General features: G+C 39.8%; 3 protein-coding genes across 3 annotated transcripts in view; 2 read left to right on the top strand and 1 right to left on the bottom strand.

The window, feature by feature from the left end:
* Positions 1–1,680: 1,680 nt before the first annotated feature.
* On the bottom strand, positions 1,681–5,008 carry LOC137296233 (caveolin-1-like). The gene is made up of 2 exons (XM_067827970.1): positions 3,839–5,008; positions 1,681–2,400 (listed from the first exon to the last, which is right to left on the bottom strand). Exons 1-2 carry the CDS (start codon positions 3,887–3,889, stop codon positions 2,074–2,076), a joined length of 378 nt encoding a protein of 125 aa, XP_067684071.1. The 5' UTR covers positions 3,890–5,008; the 3' UTR covers positions 1,681–2,073.
* A 9,101-nt stretch (positions 5,009–14,109) lies between these two features.
* Positions 14,110–15,235, top strand: LOC137296347 (caveolin-1-like). Its single transcript, XM_067828123.1, has 2 exons — positions 14,110–14,201; positions 14,878–15,235. The coding sequence occupies exons 1-2, from the start codon at positions 14,148–14,150 to the stop codon at positions 15,202–15,204; spliced, it is 381 nt and encodes a 126-aa protein (XP_067684224.1). The 5' UTR covers positions 14,110–14,147; the 3' UTR covers positions 15,205–15,235.
* Positions 15,236–19,258: 4,023 nt separating this feature from the next.
* Positions 19,259–19,575, top strand: part of LOC137296360 (caveolin-1-like) — a 1,146-nt gene continuing 829 nt past the window's right edge. Inside the window, exon 1 of the mRNA XM_067828142.1 lies at positions 19,259–19,355. Within this exon, the coding sequence (XP_067684243.1) occupies positions 19,302–19,355 (54 nt within the window). The 5' untranslated portion in view covers positions 19,259–19,301. The remainder of the gene's footprint in view (positions 19,356–19,575) is intronic.

Below are 19,575 nucleotides of genomic sequence, written 5' to 3'. Positions count from 1 at the left end.
AGAGAGTCAGTGAGTGTGTGTGTGTGTGTGTGTGTGTGTGTGTGTGTGTGTGAGAGTCAGTGAGTGTGTGTGTGTGTGTGGGGGGGGGGGGGGGGTGGGATCGGGTGGGTTGGGTAGGTGTAAAAGGAAATGCTTGTTTGTTTTTTTCAAAACATCCTAGGCACTTTTACTCGACACATTGTCTACACACATGTCACTATTCACATATTCAGATTTCGTCTACACTAATATAACTACGCCAGTAATGTTATGTTGCTCGAGGCCTGTGTACGTGCCCGTCATTGGGTGACCTGACTGGAATATTACTTAAAGTTTAATAGTTAATTCAGTCTCGCATGTATCTGTATTTCAACACCTTACTGAAATCGGTCGCGAAATGATTCAAGTGGGCCCTTTAGATGTTAGGTCATCCACTGCTGTTATATAGACGAATGAACAGATAACCGACCTCTAATACCTCATGTAACCACCCACTACAAGACACCGAGGTTCAGCGTTATACAAACACAACTTTGAAATTGCAGAACAGATTATCAACTGACAAACCGTGATAAAGGCCTTCACGGGAGTGTACGTGCATACTGGATGTAACACACACTTCTTGTCATGTTCATAGTTGTCCCTAGACGCACGGGATACATCCGGATATACATATATGACATCCAGCACTTTCAAACCAGATACCCTAAAAGATTCTAATCAGTCCATAAAAATATAAAATGTCACTGACCTCCCTCCCCACAAAGTAATTAAAAGGTAAATCGTTTATCTATTTGAATGTAAAAAAAACAACAAAAAAGAACAGAAACACACGCACGCACGCACGCACTCACGCTCTCTCTCCCTCCTCTCTCTCTCTCTCGATCTCACACACACTCACACACCTGTCATACAACCTAATGCACCAAACAATGCGCATATAACTGAGGCTGTGTGTGATATGTACCGCCCCAAATGTTAGGACAGTTTACTCTTATCTGGCGTCGGTGGTCACAGGTGCATTTAAGTTAAGCTTATCACACCTACAGAGCTGCTTAAGGATGGGCCTAAAGAGTCATGCTTCAAAGGAATTTGAATTGGATTTAACGTTGAGGTATTGCGTTCTATTATTGGTGGAAGTCTTCTTCCAATACATGAAGAACATGTTCCGTGGGACTGAAATGCGGGCCAGATAGAATTGACGTAGAAGATCACCAAAATTACATCCACGGTGTAGCTTTGTGGTTCACACTGGTCTTGTCTTCCAGGTATGGTCATTGGGATGTGGTACAACCCCGTCAGAATGCCAGTGATATTCCGTTGTCTATTTAAAATTTGCCTGATCGTCACAAGGCCAAGTTTACATTTATGTGAGAGACATCCCAAACTATCAACGAACGAAATGTATTGCAAAAACCCCTTTACCATGTAAATACAAACATTCCATATTTCAGCTACATGGCGAATGGACACATGCACTGCTTTTACATATCAACTCATGTACAAAAGAAAGTACACACCTGGTGTTTACATATACAATGACTGTAACAGGTAAGACTCATTCTAAACAGGTCGTTTTTGGAAAGCAGACCCACAGCATAAGGTCAGATCTGTACTTTCTTTTATACTTACTTTATTATGGGTAATCGAGCCAAGGATTTCGGTTTTATGGCCGAAAGCTTTAACTTAAATGACTATGTATGCATTACAACGTAATCTTTATTCAACAAATTTCAAATAATATAAATGTACACAAATAAGAGTTTAAAGATTAAGATTTAAAAGCATATAATATATGTATATGACGTCTGCAGTTAGTGCATAATGTGAAAAGATCTCAAAATAAGACAACCCCTTGAGATTTGTTACAATTGTTCTGAGTTATGTCCAATCAAATATGTATGAGCTTTATCAGCAAATGTACAGCGACACGGCAACGATAGATGGTTCTGTTTCTATTATCGGATAGAAATAGTCCACATGACCCGTTTGAGGGGGCCAGGGCAATCTGGAGGCACCTGCTCTTGAATTAAATTTGAACAATTTGGGTTCAACACTCTCTATTCCATATCCACAGTTACCATGGAAACAGTTTCATTTCTTTCCGAAAGCCATAAACAGCATTCCACAGGACTCGCACCAGGGATCCAGGAAGCAGTGCACACACATGCCGTACAACTTCTTCAGACAGCCACAGTTGAGCTCCATTACCTTGAAGCAGGGTGTGATGTACCAAATGTGACTGAAGGCGATCGAGGCAAACTCACAGCCCCAGCCCATAGCGATACAGATGCCACACAACAGGGTCAGGACTTTGTAGAGGCATCCTTTACAGCAATTGAAGCAGGTGTAGGATGCGCTCCATACACAGTCGATGCTTCGAGCTCCCTCAGGCTCAGCAATGACATCCTCGAAGGAAACCTATTGAAAACGGAAAACAATACATGTACTGAGATTACTTCTTTGAGTGGCATTTAGCAGTTGTTGTGAACAGCGGGGGAAGTTCTGTGGATATAAAAATATTCAGCCTAATAACAAAGAAACCGGATATCCATAGAACACTCCTCGTTGTACTGAGATTATCAAAGTGGGAAGGTCCGTTGTTTGATTGCCAGACTGTAGCATTTCTCGGAGACACATTTTAGAAGTTGTAAGATTACGTAAAACCAAGTTCTAAGCATAATCATATTCTTGCAATGTGTGCGACGTTTCGGTGAAAGTACTAACAAGGTTAACAAGCAAGTGACACAAACGGATGAGACAAGGAGAACATAATAATTATACACTGATACATAGTAGGTATATACAACTGACAAGGTTGGTGTACTTTGGATTACTAATTAGTGATTTACGCGAAGAAGGTTGATGTACAGAGTGATTAGATGTGATTGGAGATGTTAGTACCTACACCGAAACTTCCCTATCATTGCCATAAAGAAGTTGACTATCCATAAAACGTGCTTTTCCTCCAGACTGTATAATTGCAAAATGTCAAATAGTGTTTTTAGGAATCCAGATCGACATAATAGTAAATAAGGATTAGATAGTTTATAATGTGTCGAAGTAGTGCATGTAACACTCCCGTGTCTCATCTCTATGGGCAACATAACAAACCAGACATAAACCTGGACAAGTACCAGCAGTAACACATGTTTAAAGCAGGCACATTTCAATACATGTGAAAACGTCATTTCGTCGTGTAGAAGCTGTAGGTGAGATCGGATTGTGGAAACTTAATGCCAAAGTGTATGAACTTAACATTTCATTTTACTATAATTTCACCAAATAGTTTATTGTGATTGGTCAGTCCAAGTTATTCAGAGGTATACAATCACGTTATATACCTTTGATTTTCCAACAGTGTATGCATTTTTGTACAATCGGAATATCGTAGTTATGGTAGAACGGAGATAAACGTACTGTGTTGGAAACTCTGAGGTATATAACAAAATTATGAAAAATCAGAAGTACATAACAAATTTATAATAGCTCGAAATTTTATAGTTATGTTGTAAATCAAGTTTAGAGCTATTATGATTTCCGTATATACCTCTGATTATTCAACACAGTATGCTTACCTCCTAACTATTCCTTGGGAAATTGCCATTGGTATATAATACATATATTCTGAAAATATGGTACCATTAGATTTCAAGAAAGCGTTGTCATTTACAATCATTACAATCACTAATGTTAATTCAGACATTTTGATGGATAGATAACCAGGCGTTTTAACATTAACATAATGAAGACATTGCATTCGAAAGTATTTAATGTATCAAAGATTTACACAGACACGATTCGTGAGTTTCAGGTATATGATATTTCTATGTCGATCCTAGGTATGTTTCTAGATTACCTTAATATGGTCGTTGATGTTGTTGGGATCACGGTTCAGAAGATCAACCATTGTGGCGGACGGGTGGAAGCCAGTGACCCTCTACTGCAGGAGTCAGTTGCACATTATGCAGGACTATACCATCCAGTACCTACAGTAGCCTAGCAATAGAACAACAACGTCTGCACCATGTCAGAACTTGAATATACCTAGATGCTAAATCTATTTGGCTTAGTTTCAGATTCGTTTCAAGTGGTTCCTTTATGGACAAGCCCGTATCTCAACCGGCCATGTAAATCACAATCGGGCAGAGAGAGATAAGGTAGATATTACTGGTGTATTGAGGGCACACAACAAGTGCGCATGTCCATGTCACTGTGTTGAAATAAATCGAAAGACGGAGCTGACCTTGATGACAAATAGGAACCCCATTTAACACGATAAACCCACCATTCTGTGATTGAGGCATTGCCACCTGTGAATACTGTTTGACTTTATCTTGATAGGAAGCGGGTGGTTAGTTAGCTTGGTGGTCGAATCTAAAGTTCGGATTAGCGTGACTTCATGGATACAATTGCAATTTCTGGTGTCCACGGCATTGATGTACATGTACCTGGAAGATGCTAAAAGCGGCATAAAACCACACCCACCCCATGACCACGACCTGCTTGTTGTTCAGTAAACACAGACTCACAGATCACACACCCTCACACACAATCCAACTCTTACAAACGCACACTGGTGGATTATCTTACATACCCAAACACACACCAACGTAGACACACACGTACATGCACACAAAGACCAGTACCAAATATGTCGAAGAATGAGTAAAGACTAGTCGCATCTATTCTTAAGAAAATACCTCCATAAATAAGTTGAGGGATTCTGTTTATTAAGCTCCAGTACCTTGATAGAGATATAAACCACATGTTGGTAAACCCAAGCAAACTTCAGTTCCCATCCATGGCAATGCACACATCTCAAAACAGTGTCATGAACTTTGAGGCATCCTTTACAGCACATGCGGAGCCGTGACAGCCATCAGGCTCTGTTCGACTAAAACAACAAACACAAATGGATGCATTTTCACTGTCAAAATCTTCACAAAAATATCACGTTTAACGTAGACGGACATTGGAGGGCTTATTAGAGTAAGCAAGCAAGCAAGCACGCAAGACAACCGACACTGAAGTCAGGTAACTTATATAGTCGTGCGGGGAATTGAGCTCAGACCGTGAAACGATGGAAAACATCATGAAAAGCACGTGCCGTTGGACAAGCCAAGGCAGTGGGCAAGTCACGTGTCACATACCTGACCAGTAACATGGCCGCTCAAGCACTTGTCGCATGGTGCATATCAGACATCCTACAATTACAAACAAATCAGCCGCATGAGGCCCCCAGCATAAGTGAGACAATGCATACAAGACTATCATACGTGCACAGATAAATCTATTACGGTTAATTCCCCAAGTTACCATCCCCTAATTACTCCTCTGTTAACTGTAACATGCTGAAATGTGTGGTCAGGGTGTTGGACGAAAATCACGAATATGTTATTCTCATTCAGGAAGGGAAACAATTTGAACCAGTCCAGGTGGGTCTTGCTTCGTGCCGTCAAATGTCACCTCCTCGAAGCCTCGTAGAAAACATTTATACCCTTTCCATATCAAAGAGGGTGTCGTAAATATTCTATAAGTAACACTTAGGTGGGTGGACTTGAAGTCACTATTTGTGGTATGCACGGTAGTGTCATGACGATAGTGACAATGTGATGTCGTAAATTTGATTCGTACATTCTTGCAATAAACGCTGGGTATTGTAGCGTGTTGTTGAACACCGCATGGACAGCCGGTCATTTGTTTACGTGCGCTTCATACACCCTTCTCGGACACAGGTATTTTACAGTTCCTTCATAATTCACTCGATAGTCTGTTAGATGCAGTATGGAAACACACAGCAGGTAAATACACTTCGTCGTTATCTCCTGAATCTATCAACATTATATTATCATTATAAAATCATGTGGGTTAGGTTTTTTCAGTATTTAGAACATACGTTTCTCGAATAATTTACAGCTTACAGCACAGAAACACTCTCTATTCTGATAGTATCTGATTCAGTGACGCTTTTCAATTTCCACTTGTACCATACAACGTGTTAAGTGTTGTAATATATAATCTCACAGCGTGTAATAGTTACTTAACGAGTTGAAGAGCATTTTATGGGTTCTTCAAATTATGTAATAAGCTTTGATGAGTTGTCTCAAACGTATTTCGCCTATTGGTGATGGCCCCTTTTAGGACATAACAAGGGCGTATTAAGACGTACATTCTGGAAACGCCAAGAACAGCAATACTCTTGTCCAGAATGATATGGAACGTAGTAGAATTCGATATGTGTGATGGTGTGTGGCCTTTTGCAGAAACTTTAGGTCACAAATCAGTTGAAGTTAAGCAAAGTTGAACACGGAAAAGTCTTGGATAGGTGGTAGTGTTTGGCAGCTGTGAGTTTTAAAGACTTCAGTCACACACGAAGAATGTGATACATATGGTCTTACCTTAAATTTATTCAAAATTGCCTCTGTTTCCTAAAGCAGAAAATGGGTACCCAGTGGGATAAGTCATGTGACTATAACCTTGTAGCACCACAAAGGCAGCTAATTATCCGGGGTAATAATTAACTGACTTGTATTGATTTTTTTTGCGCTGTGTGCATGCACGCGGTTAGAGGTGAAATGGTGTCGCTGTTAAGATTAGTTCGTTCACATGCGTGTGTATGTGAGGCTGCTTGTACTAGCCAAACTGTTGAAGCTGTTTGGCTCACTGAGATAATTATAGCACCCACTGAAGCATATTATGTATGTATGTATGTGTGTGTGTGTGTGTGTGTGTGTGTGTGTGTGTGTGTGTGTGTGTGTGTGTGTGTGTGTGTGTGTGTATTGGAGGGGGGGAGTGTGAGATTATATATAAGTCATAAGTGGTGAAATATATGATATAATATAACGTTTCTATTTTGTGGTAACAGCCGTGTTAAGTTTGAAATGGACTGTCCACATGCTCACTTCTTCTGCAAAGTGAATATTTAGTCTGTAGTACAGACCCTGAATCAAATATATCCAAGAAAGCCCATTGAAATCAGAAAATGTGGCAAGTCTAAATTCCCTTAGCTTAGGTCCCAGGACTCCATTTCATTATATTATATTTTATCCACTATCCACTTTTTTCAGTAAAACATGTTCATTTCAAAGACAAGTTGTTAATCTAGGTGAACATTATTATCGTGAACCAACTATTATCTCTGATATTAAGTATTAAATACTGTTTCTTCCACTGGATTTGCCACTTCAGCTCTTCCGTGTACTGCTAGTTGAATTACATTGCAGTTAGGCGTACTGGTTTGTAAACCCAGTTCAGTTTATGATTGTTAACCGTATATGTGTACTTGTAACGTGGTGGTTTCACGCTGAATTCGTTTGGATATAGATTTCTGGCGAACTTTCCAATTTGAAACTCGACACATAGCAACAAAAGATGTGTTAGATCGAAGAATAGCGCGGACCTTATAATGAAAATTACCATCTATCGAGCCTTACGACAATAAAAAAAAAAAAAAATTAAAGCTGTGGGCAAATATATGATCATCCGGTTTCATCATGCACATACACACTTACTCTAAAATCATTACCTTTAAGTACTCTCCATACTTCAGATCCATCTTTGTTCTGCCATTTATAGCCTTGTTCCCGATGATTCAATGACGTGGTCATACAAGTGTATTTCTCCGATCACATTTCACTATTTGTGTTTGTGTAAAAAAGGTGTGTGGTGACAAAAGAAGGCATATAATTTCTTCTTAATCAGCACCCTAACACCTCCGTGATATGGCACATTCTCACATGAAGTCAGTACTGGACATCTTTGACATAGTAAGTAGACAATAGGAACGTCCAGTCTGGAGTATATTGAAGTTTTTCAGGATTGTGAGGTACGGTGGTTTACTGTGTGGACTCCAGTTGGATTTATACCTTTCCGTCGGGCGCTGGCGATAGTTAGCAGGTTTGGTGATACTTAAAATGACACATATTCAACTTGTACAGATGGTAATGAAGAATTCTAAAATAACATATTAAATACAGTGACACTCATGAATTTAGATATTGAAGTATGCTGTATTCTATGTGTATTTTTCACAAGGAATGTGCCGTTGTTCACTTTACATAATCATAACTGAATTAAAAAGTAACGAACAGAGTCCGATGTGCGACATCAGTAAACGATGGCTATGGGATCAACACTGATAAATCATTGTTCCATCATCAATTCGTGCACATGTATTTTGTTCAAATCTAACGTGTAACACTGAACAAAGATTACAACATACGTTATGATTTGCTCAGCATTAATGCACGTTTCGTGTCACTGTTTGAGATGAAACAAATAAGTGGTATCTAGTATTTTCTTTAACGTGATTCTGTTGCAAAATCCGTTTTCTCAAGAAACGTTATGCAAGCTATTTAAGTGAGAGAAGTCTGTAATCCAAAATAGTTATATAATTGTAATGTTTGCGTATCAAAGATATAAGTCTAAGATGACGCGCACAACGTCAGAAAGATCTAAGAGAAATAATGAGAGAAAGGAAGGAACAAGTGTACAACCTTGCCTAACGCTGGTAGAACAATCGAAATAATTATACAATTTGCTTCAGTGATCATTACCAATAGCCAAAACTGAAACGCACTGAAAATCATTCCACGTATAAATCTTTCTCAAAACAGGGAAACAATTTATGACTATTAACCATGACATTTGATTTCGTAAAATTACAATGCGCTAATAAATTAACCTTCCTTCTGAACGCATTAATATTGTTCGCTTTTTAATCATATATCCTTCATAAACATATTATCCCGAGCAGTGAGGTGTCTTTAGATATACAAATATCGAACTTTGTAGTATGTAAACACCATAACGACTTTGTCCGAACACATCTTGTGTAGGAGTACTTTGTGATAGAATACTCAACGGTGTATAGATGAAAAGGGGTTTACCTGGAGACGTGAAAGAACGAAAATAATAACAGACCAGCATAGCATTCAAGTCTGTGACGTATACACCCATTTGCCTTGAGACAAACAATTCATTTTTTTTAAGAATTCGAAAAATGATGTGGTACGTCTCCTCAGTTGTCTGTGGATCTTCATTCTCTGTCTCACGATCGTGCCGTCACATATTAAACGAAAGCTACCTTAGAGGTGACGAGTCGGTCCCTGTATAAGGATGCAATTATTCCATCTTCAAGATCTAAGGATAAACTTTTGACGAACATTTCGTTGCAGTCATTAACATGTGCACAGCACACGTCACATGACAACAATTTCCTGTCAATTAAACATTTCTTCCATGTGTATATCTATTTGTCAGACTATTGTAATATTCGGTACATGTCATCCTTAACAAAGTGTATGTGGTAGATATTAAGAGGGGATTATTTTTGGGTGAGTTTGGGTGCGGATACAGACGAAAAGGTATCAGTTATTATTTAGTCATATCAAAGTGTAAAAAAGATATATTTTTCCATAATTCTGCTTTTGTTGTAGACGCTCAATCGACCATACACTGGGGCCATATATCATGATCCAAAATATCCTTGTTACGTCATCTATACATTGGCCTGTATCGTCAGTGATTCGCTGGTTCGACTTACGGGCATGTTGAGAACAGCTGTACATAACCAGCTAATTACACGGATTGTTTATCAATCCCCTAATCTTGTTGCAGGATCACCTAAACACCCACCGATGCTGTTAAATTCTTTACTATCTGAATTAAGTGAACGAGTAATTGGAATGTATAGAAGATAATTGCTATATATTTAAAGTGCGAGATCATTTAAGATCTCTCAATCTTAAGGGAGGATATAGTAAGGAGATTTTTATGCCATAGCTTAAACCCATGCGTCTTTTTCATTGTGAGCCTAAATGTAGGAACTAAAATCAGTATCGTACCAATGGATCGCTGTGGAAAACAGCTGATCTTTTAAATAAACTGAAGAATATATATATTATGTTTTTCAAAGCATTTTTTAAAATCCAAAGCATAACTGAACAATCCTTTAGCAAAATTTCATGGTATGATTGTAGAATACATACATGAACAACTTCGCAACGGCAACACAAATACATTAAATGTTGCTACCGCCACGCTACCGTCCAGAGTACTCAGAAATACATGCTCTCACTTATGTAATAATCCCGGATCACTGTATGTTTACAAAGTGTTCATTAGTAACTAGGCAGGGATTATAGTTGCGCCCACGGATACAGTAACTAACATGGACGTATATAAAGTCTGTGGTCACAACTGAAGGACATCACCTGACCATACACTTTCGGAGTTGACCACATACCAGCTCAGCCATGGACATTGATTTGACCAACAGGGATCCAAACAACATCAACGACCATATCCAGGTAATATTTCGTAAAATATATATGAAATTAGCGACCCTATCATCAGCCGATAGTTTGACAGGAAGGGCTCCTTGCTTCTTTTGTTTATGACTTTATGATGTACTTCCTTACATGCATGATACACACGCACACACGTACACACGCACACACGTACACACGCACGCACGCTCAAAAACCTTTTGCGAAGATAGATGGGTAGATAGTCTTTATTTCCGCCATAAAAAGGAGATTACATGTACAACAATACATAAAGGTAGTGCATAACATTTTGAAACAGATGTCCATCCATAGTTGTAATACTGTCCAACTATGTTGCAACTTCTCTTTGAGTGATATACATAGGTTGAGGGATGAACAATGAAGAAAGCTTCACGTGTATCAAATGAGATAAGAAGGAGTATATCCATAAAACCTTCAACATTGTTCAACCCTGTTGCATTAAACAATAAATGAGAACAAGACTAATTACCTTTCACGCTCACTGTCACCCTACACCTCATCCTGCATATACATTATTTCGTTTATAACACCAGGTTACCTTCGAGGATATATTGGCCGAACCAGAGGGCATCCACAGCTTGGACTGTGTATGGGTCAACTCCTTCAGGTGTTTCAACTGTTGGAAGAGTTGCGTCTACAACCTTCTCACTTTTTTCTACGGAATCTACATAGCTGCTCGATGGGGTTGTGAATTTGCTGTGGTCGCATTCGCCCACGTCTGGATCGTCACGCCAATGTACAAGTTCCTGGAACTGAACTGTGGGTGTATCAAGAAGTTCTACGGGATGTGTGTCCACTGTCTGTTGGACCCCTGCTGTGAAGGTTGTGGCCTACTCTTCCATGCATTTCAGAAACAATAGATCATAACAGAAACGTCACCGCCTACCGGACCCTGCGTACGTGATCGTCTCAGCTGTTCGAAAGTGGTGAGATGGTATTTTTGACGTGGTCAAAATTCATATGGAACACGTACAATGCCTATCAATTCGACACCGCGAATTACACATACAAACGCTATGATAGTTTTCTGCTGTGAGGGGACGCAATCAATGGATTTTCAAAAAAATTAAAACTTGACATTGCAGACAGTTCTGATTGCTGAAGGTACACTCACATTTGTCTAATAATATATATATATATTGCTGATTACAGTTATCATGATAATAAAACGTGAACATAAATCCTGAAAATGTATGTGTTATGTTTGTTTTCGGTTCCTAGAATTTCTCAAACATGTCCCATCCTTGTAATAAGGTTTTATATAAGAAGTGAGTTATGTAGGTTTTCACCTGTGTTGTCGAGATCATTACTTCCGTTATATCACAGTGTGTCAGCTGTTTGAATGGCATACGAATAACCAGGTATGGGTAACCAACCCCTGATAAGATTCTTTCCTCGGGAAAACAATTCACTGGTCAATGTCCACAATCACAGTTTAACATCACAGTCTTGCTAGGATAATCTTTAAGCTAACTGAAGAGGAGATTGTGTCACCTTCTTGCATTACCAACGAAACCAAATTAAACTTTGATAGCCACAAAACATACAAGTACGTAATACTTGGATGGGTACCGTAGCTCAGTGATTAAATCTTTCGCTTGTCAAGTCATTTTACATGATCGGAAATCGTTTCTTTTTAAATATTGCTTTTGGGGGCGTGAAAGTCTGCCCACTCCTTTGGCTAAACATTACATATTCGTGGGTGCTGCGCACACTTTGCCTCTTTAGTCAGCAGTGGTGAAGTATTGTCAAGCTTAGAATCACGCATGGCAATATAGATGACAAACAAATATAACACACAGACACACACACACACATACACACACGCAAACGCACGCACACACACACACCATTCTTAAACTGGTGACTTTTTAACGGGTTCTCGGAGGAATAGTTTATAGTCATAAAGATAATGCTGACTTAGTATATGTCTTCAAACTGTTTTTGAGGCAGTAACATGCCTTTAGAATTATGAAAAGCACAAAGTGAAAGATCTTATCTGCTGTATGGCCAGACGAGATGCCTGAAGAATAACAAAACAATACACGGGTTTATTACCATTACCATGCTAACGGGAGAGAGCAATAAGGCCTGTATTGGCTACTATTCTCATTTATATTGTTTTTGTTCTTTAACGTATTCGTCCGTCATCGCCTCCGTCCTCCTCGAGGTGAACAGTACTAAGATATAGTATCCATAAGATATAGTGTCCAAAGTTGGTTGGAAGAACTTGTGTGACACAATTTCAGACATGGAGGCACGTAATTTGTGTCTGTCTGCAGATGTGCAGTACGTGAAGAATGAATTACACTGTCCAGTGTTCCCCCTTAAAGAATCGGTATTGCCGACAGTATCCGATATGGAGGCAAGCAGACACTATTTTGGGAATATGGAACACACTATATGCGCGTATTGGTTTTGTCAATATTGACTGATAATGTGCATATGATGTTGCAAAGAATACTGAAGCGCAATCAAACAAAAGTGCAAGTATTGTATGTTGTTTTTAAGCGAGTATCCAGAGTTAGTATTCCCCCAACTTCATGACTAAGAACAAACAAGGGAGATAACCCAGATTTGTCTTCACAAACAAGAAGACACAGACAAATACTTCCATTCCAAACCTCCCTGACAACCGTTCTTTAACAATGATATTAAAGCATCAAATTAAAGCACCCAGGTTCCTACCTTACATTCAGTCATGTTTCTCTGTTTGTTGCTTGACGGCACAGACGGCCAGGGGTAGTAGGGTAGCCTAGTGGTCAAAGCGTTCGCTTGTCACGCTGACGACCCGGGTTAGATTCCCAACATGGGTGCAATGTGTGAAGCTCATTTCTGGTGTCCTCCGCCGTGATGTTGCTGGCATATTGCAAAAAGCGGAGAAAACCAAACTCACTCACCCCAGCCATACACTCACACTCGGCCATGGCTCAGTACAGATTCCACAGCCCAGCAATGCGATGGCGGTTTACTTGTGAAGATCCTGGTTAACCTGTGCTGGATGGGGCAGACGACTAACGGTATCGTGGTTCAGGCTCGCTGAGTTGGCTGAAACATGTCATCGTATCCCAGACCGCCGCCATATAGCAGAGATATTGCCGAGTGCGGCCTTAAAGAACAAACGGCAATCAAACAATGTAATCGAATCTTGAAGACACTTGTCCCAACTGCTCATCTAATTCTAAATATAAGACATGCATGTACCTTTACCGGAGAATGCGTGTGATGTTAATACAATATGAAACTCGTTATCATAATCGAAGAACGCCAAAACAACTAATGGTGGGTGTTTATGAGTTATGGCATTTGCAAATTCATTGATCGACCAGATTTTGTATTTTGGTTACAGATGAAATAAAGTGATTAACGCTTTAAGCGATATAGCCTGTTTGTATTCGGGCATTCCCGTGAAGATCAGATTTAGAAGATTGCTGCAACAGGTGACTAGTTCTCGTTATACGCTCGTAGATTGGGCAGGCTCGCTGCCTTGATCGATACTTCAAATGATATCCTGAATGTCTATACATTGAGCCTCATGTCGGTCACTAGACTGTCTGGTTGAAACTCGACCGAGAGACCGTCGTTATATACCTGGAAAATGCAGCGCTACACAACCGGCAAACAAACCAAATATCGGTATTACACGCTCCCCAGAGAGCGCCAAAGCTCGGATAATCTGTTATGAAATGATCCTTCGTTCATTTACAATTTGTTATTTGTAACTAGGCAGGGATTACAGTTGTGCCTGTGCATACAGTAACTAACATGGACATCTATAAAGTCTGTGGTCACAAATGAAGGACATCACCTGACCATACATACACCTTCTGAGTTGACCACATACTCAGCTCAGCCATGGACATTGATTTGACCAACAGAGATCCCAACAACATCAACGACCATATCCAGGTGAATGACTATAAAACAACTATAAAACTATCAGTAACCTAAAGTTAAAATACTTAACTGGTAGGAATGCTAAAGAAATTAACAGGCGATAGTTGAAGCTATTTTTGTGTAAGGCTCGCAAAACACATCTAAGTAAAAAAGTTCTTTGCTTGATGTATTATGAATGGTAATAGAACAGTGAGGGTAATCACCATAGAACATGCTCTTTGTGTTACTTTGTTGTAATGGAAGGACAAGTACACTTAAACAATAGTTATAGTAATACATCATGCATAACAACTGAATGACATCCGTAGGGTCTGAACTGAGCAACATTAAAATTACGTAGTAATTACACATAAAATGTACAGTTAGCAATTTTTATTAGCGATCCCTTATCCAAACCGAGTTGATGAGGCACACTCGATGGTTATGTGACTACCATTGTTAGTAGTGTTGGAAACAAAACCACCCAGATTTCTTTTGAGCATAATGTTTGATGATGATAACAATATGTATACCTTTCTGTATGTTTATGGGATGAATGTAGAGGTGTTAGTATATATGCAACTGTTTGTAAATTAAATATGCGAAAGAGGTAGCTATGAATAAATGCAATTACATTGAGACGTGATTTACTTCCCACGAAGAGAAAACAGGGAATAAACGTTTGTAAAATATTCTTATCTCACTCCAGGTCACATTCGAGGATATCTTGGCTGAGCCAGAGGGCATCCACAGCTTGGACTGTGTATGGGTCAACTCCTTCAGGTGTTTCAACTGTTGGAAGAGTTGCGTCTACAATCTTCTCACTTTTTTCTACGGAATCTGCATAGCTGCTCGATGGGGTTGTGAATTTGCTGTGGTTGCATTCGCCCACATCTGGATCGTCACGCCAATGTACAAGTTCCTGGAAGTCAACTGTGGGTGTATCAAGAAGTTCTACGGGATGTGTGTCCACTGTCTGTTGGACCCCTGCTGTGAAGGTTGTGGCCTGCTCTTCCATGCATTTCAGAAACAATAGACCAAAGCAGAAACCTCACGCACAACCAAATGCGCTAGAGCTGTAACAATCCATAGAACTATCGATGGATTGCAACTGTGGAGTCTCCGACAGCAATTAGTCGATTGTAGAAGCGTAAAAGCATCAATGCATCGATAGTATGTGTGGCTATCGATTGTTTAGTAATTGACATCTGTTGATAATTGCGCAACGCGAAATACAGGAAATACCAGATTCATTCACTTTCATTTTTATTTATCCGCCCTCTTACCTGGTAACTCTTTAATTTTTAAGTTGGGTTTAAAGCTTCTTGTCAGTTATTAAAAGCAACTGAAACTGCTTCAGCTTGTGTTTTTTCATATAAACCATAAATCCATGTGGTAAATGAGTTCAAATGAGAAAACTGAATGAGAGAAAACTATAGCAATAGTATTGCATTAGCTGGTTGCAACAGACTATCGATTTCACAATATAGGAGTGAGTGAGTTTTACATAAACTATGCCTCTTTAGCCAGTAGCAGTCAAGTATCAGATTCACGCATGACAATAAATAAACAAATAAACAGAGAACCAATTCAAACAAAGAACCAAACCAACAAACAAACAAACCAACCAACCAACCAACCAACCAACCAACCAACCAACCAACCAACCAACCAACCAACCAACCAACCAAACCGATTGTAAAACGTCTCACGGCTGACGGGCGAGATGAATTAGAAGTTAGAGAACTACCATTGGCGTGTGTCCATTACGTTACCGCACTCTCGAGTTCCCAACCTCGAGCTCCCCGCTCCCATGTGCAACGACGGCACTCGAAAATTGTCTGTCAGTAATGAATTCAATTGGGATTGTGGCCCTCAATTACATCTGTTGCTTGTTGTTTAAAGCCGCACTTAAATCGTGTTCAAACCAGACAATCCAGGGAAAACATCATGGCCATCGGTAACTGAAGAACACTTTTCACTCGGATCTTCACAGAGTGTTGGAGCAAAATGATGATCATTAGACATGAGTATTGACAGATGCAACTGGCATACGATAACAAGTGTCAACCAAATCAGCGAGCCTGACCACCCGATCCCGTTAGTCGCCTCTTACGACAATAATGGGTTGCTGGAGACCAACTGTACCCCGATCGCCACGGTCATAAAGAATGACGTACTACGTGTACTTTCTGTTTCGTCTCAGAGAATCAGTAAAGCCAATGATTACGCACCAACAGCTTAAACAACATAATTTAACATGTACATAAACATGCAAAGAGAAAAAATACATAAATTTACTGTAATAGATTTCAAAACAATAATCGCTCTCTCTATCCAAAATGGCGGCTAGGAGACAGCGCTTTCGAAAACGGAACTCTCTGCATGTCTCGGATTTATATAGTGATCAGCAAAAGGAACGAAACTGTTTTTGTCAAGTGTTTATATAGAAGACATAAACATGAACGATATTTCATTCAATTTGTTTTAAAACTTGCTTTTCTTTTGCTGTCAGTATATGATCAATATTGACTGAAAATCCGCATCATGTGTGGTAAGGAATACTGTATCACAATCAATCAAAAGTTTAATTATAGACTGATCAAAACAAAGGGAGTATTCCCGAGCGTTATGAAGGACCGGCAAGGGAGATAATCCAGATTTGTCTTCATTACTGGGCAGACATAGACAGTTACTTCATCCAATTCATCTGGACCCCTCTTCATCAACATAAAAACACATGAAAGTAAAAGCACCCAGGCTCCTACCTTCCATTCGATCATATTTGTTTGTTTGACCCAACACTCGGTCATAGCCCAGCAATACGATGGTAGTTTAAACATAATTGACATGAAGATCTGGACAACCATCATTCTCTTCCCACAGAGGTTACTTGTCATATCTTCCTACGAACCTCTGTTCTAATACGGCCATATTTCGCGGCTCTCATAAAATCCCCTAGCGGCAAAAAATGGCAGCAGATTTATCTCCCCTTTTTCTGTCCAATCAGAATACGTGTTACATCGACCTAGATTCAACTTGACAAATGCAAGCAATGTGGAGAATCAAAAATGACATGACTGAGTTCTGTCTAGAAGAAACATTTGAGTATCGCGCTCGGGAAGTGGTTCTAGTTTTCACGATGCATCCGGAAATTACCGAGATCTTGCGAACGATCACTTTTGAAACAAGGTCGCTGATTGCTCTACTAAATCGGATTACCTCCAATCACGCGCCTTGAACACCCGCACCATGAACGGGTCGTATTAGAACAGAGGTTACGTAGAGAGATATGACAAGTAACCTCTGTGGGAAGAGAGTCGACAACCATTGGTCTTCAACAACCTGTCCTTGACGTAAGAAACGAGAAATAGGATCGTGGGGGTCAAGCTTGGTTGAAACATGTCATCACATCCCAATGAGGTAGATCGATCCCCATGCTGTTGATCACTCACTACATTGTGAGGACTCCTTTATTTACAGGCCGTTGACATATAGCTGGAATATTGCTGACTCCTTCGTTAAAAAACAAACAACAAACACTATATCGAGTCTAGACCAGACAATCCAGTGAATTACCTCACCTCATGGGCATCGATCTACGCGTGACATTCATCAGTCAAGTCAGTCAGGCCGACCCACACACGTGAATGAAATCGTTTAGAAATGCTTTACTCCCAACACAGGCAAACAGCAGCACAAATGGTGTTGCGCAGCAGAAAGACACTGACCAGTCTTCATGGATGCGAACAAAGCGAGCGAAGGATTGCAACGTACTTTCCTCGCTTCCGTTTGAAAAATATTTTTCTCTTCAAAATAAAATTTCGCCTCCATCAATGGTATACACCCATTTCTTCACACTGGGTTGTGCTGTCAGATTTCTAACCCTATGATTAAATAATATTATTACTCACGTGAAATATATTTTATTCAACATTTTAAGCGTAACGATCGTTCTTCGCCTCCATTCCCCCTGCCAGCTTCCTCCTGTCGGATTGAAGGAACAGGAGGGTATTATTATATTGTACTTTTTGAATTACGTTGCCTCCCCAGCTTCATTCGCCCATTTCTTTTGTATGTGGGATAAATGTAACGAAAGCTCTAACAATAACGACGACAGGTAAGAAAAATAAACTCCAACAGATTCATGATAAAACTGGGCAATATGGTATTTCTTTTTAATTTCTGTTGATTCTTGCTCCTTCCCTCCCTTGAACAGGAATTTGGCAGGTGGAATGGAGGCGAAGAACGATCTGAATACCCACGAGTGGCGCTCAAAATGTTGAATAAAATATATCTAATATGGGATTGGAAATATGAGTGAAGAATTGAGCTTGTACCTTTGATGGTGGCGATACTGTATTTTGACATGTAATTTTTTTCAAACCGAAGCGAGGGAATTACGTTGCCAACCTTTACTCGATTCGCTCGCATATAGTTTGCTTTTGCTCCCAGTTATGAAACATAACGATAGAAATCTGTAACCAAAGAGCGGTAATTACGTTAGGTTAACCACTGCAGTTCGTCAAGATTGGTCCAATAATTCTCAATAAAACACATGGATTCAATTTTACTGGAGAATGTTTGTGATTTCACTATAATATATGACTTGCCCTTGTGCATAGTGCAAGAACGCCAAGACAAATAGACGATGTATATTGGTAACAATTTAACAAGACTGGTTACCAGCTTAAGCGATATGGCCTACTTTCAATATGGCTTCCCAGTGAGCATCCAACTTAGAAATAGTCTTCAGCAACCCATGTTTGTAAAAAGACTAATTAATTTTATCGTACAGTTAGCCTCATGCGAATCACTTGATTGCCAGGTTCAAGCTGAATTGTTCACGAACCGCCGTTATGTGGCTGGAAAATTGCTGAGTGCGGCGTTACACAACAGGAAAACAAAACAACAATCAGCATTAAACGCTCTGCCGAGAGCACAATACTCGGATAATCTGTTATGAAATGGTCCTTTGTCCGTTTACAAGGTCTTCATGTGTAACTGGGCAGGGATTACACTTGCGACCATGGATACAATAACTAACATGGACGTCTATAAAGTCTGTGGTCACAAATGAAGGACATCACCTGACCATACACTTTCGGAGTTGACCTCATACCCTGCTCAGCAATGGACATTGATTTGACCAACAGGGATCCCAACAACATCAACGACCATATCCAGGTAAATAACTATAAAACGATCAATAACCTTGTTCAAATATTTAACTCGTAGGGATGCAAAGCATAGGTGATGGTTGAAGCCTTTCTTGCGTAAGGTCAACAGAACACATCTAAAACACATAATAAGGTATGAGTTATAATTAACGGCAACAGGATAGCAAGGGTGATCTCCACTGAAAGCAAGTACTTCATGGCCGGCGCTATTTGTGTTGCTGGGTTGT

The sequence above is a fragment of the Haliotis asinina genome, chromosome 9 (assembly GCF_037392515.1).
Source record: "Haliotis asinina isolate JCU_RB_2024 chromosome 9, JCU_Hal_asi_v2, whole genome shotgun sequence".
Lineage (NCBI taxonomy): Eukaryota > Metazoa > Mollusca > Gastropoda > Lepetellida > Haliotidae > Haliotis > Haliotis asinina.
This window is presented reverse-complemented; position numbering and strand designations above follow the sequence as displayed.

Excerpts from the sequence above, each read along its gene's own strand:
- LOC137296233 (XM_067827970.1), bottom strand. The coding sequence starts at position 3,889 with ATGGTTGATCTTCTGAACCGTGATCCCAACAACATCAACGACCATATT. Across the intron at positions 2,401-3,838 it reads ACATCAACGACCATATTAAG|GTTTCCTTCGAGGATGTCAT; the intron begins GTAATCTAGAAA and ends CGTTTTCAATAG.
- LOC137296347 (XM_067828123.1), top strand. The coding sequence starts at position 14,148 with ATGGACATTGATTTGACCAACAGAGATCCCAACAACATCAACGACCAT. Across the intron at positions 14,202-14,877 it reads ACATCAACGACCATATCCAG|GTCACATTCGAGGATATCTT; the intron begins GTGAATGACTAT and ends ATCTCACTCCAG.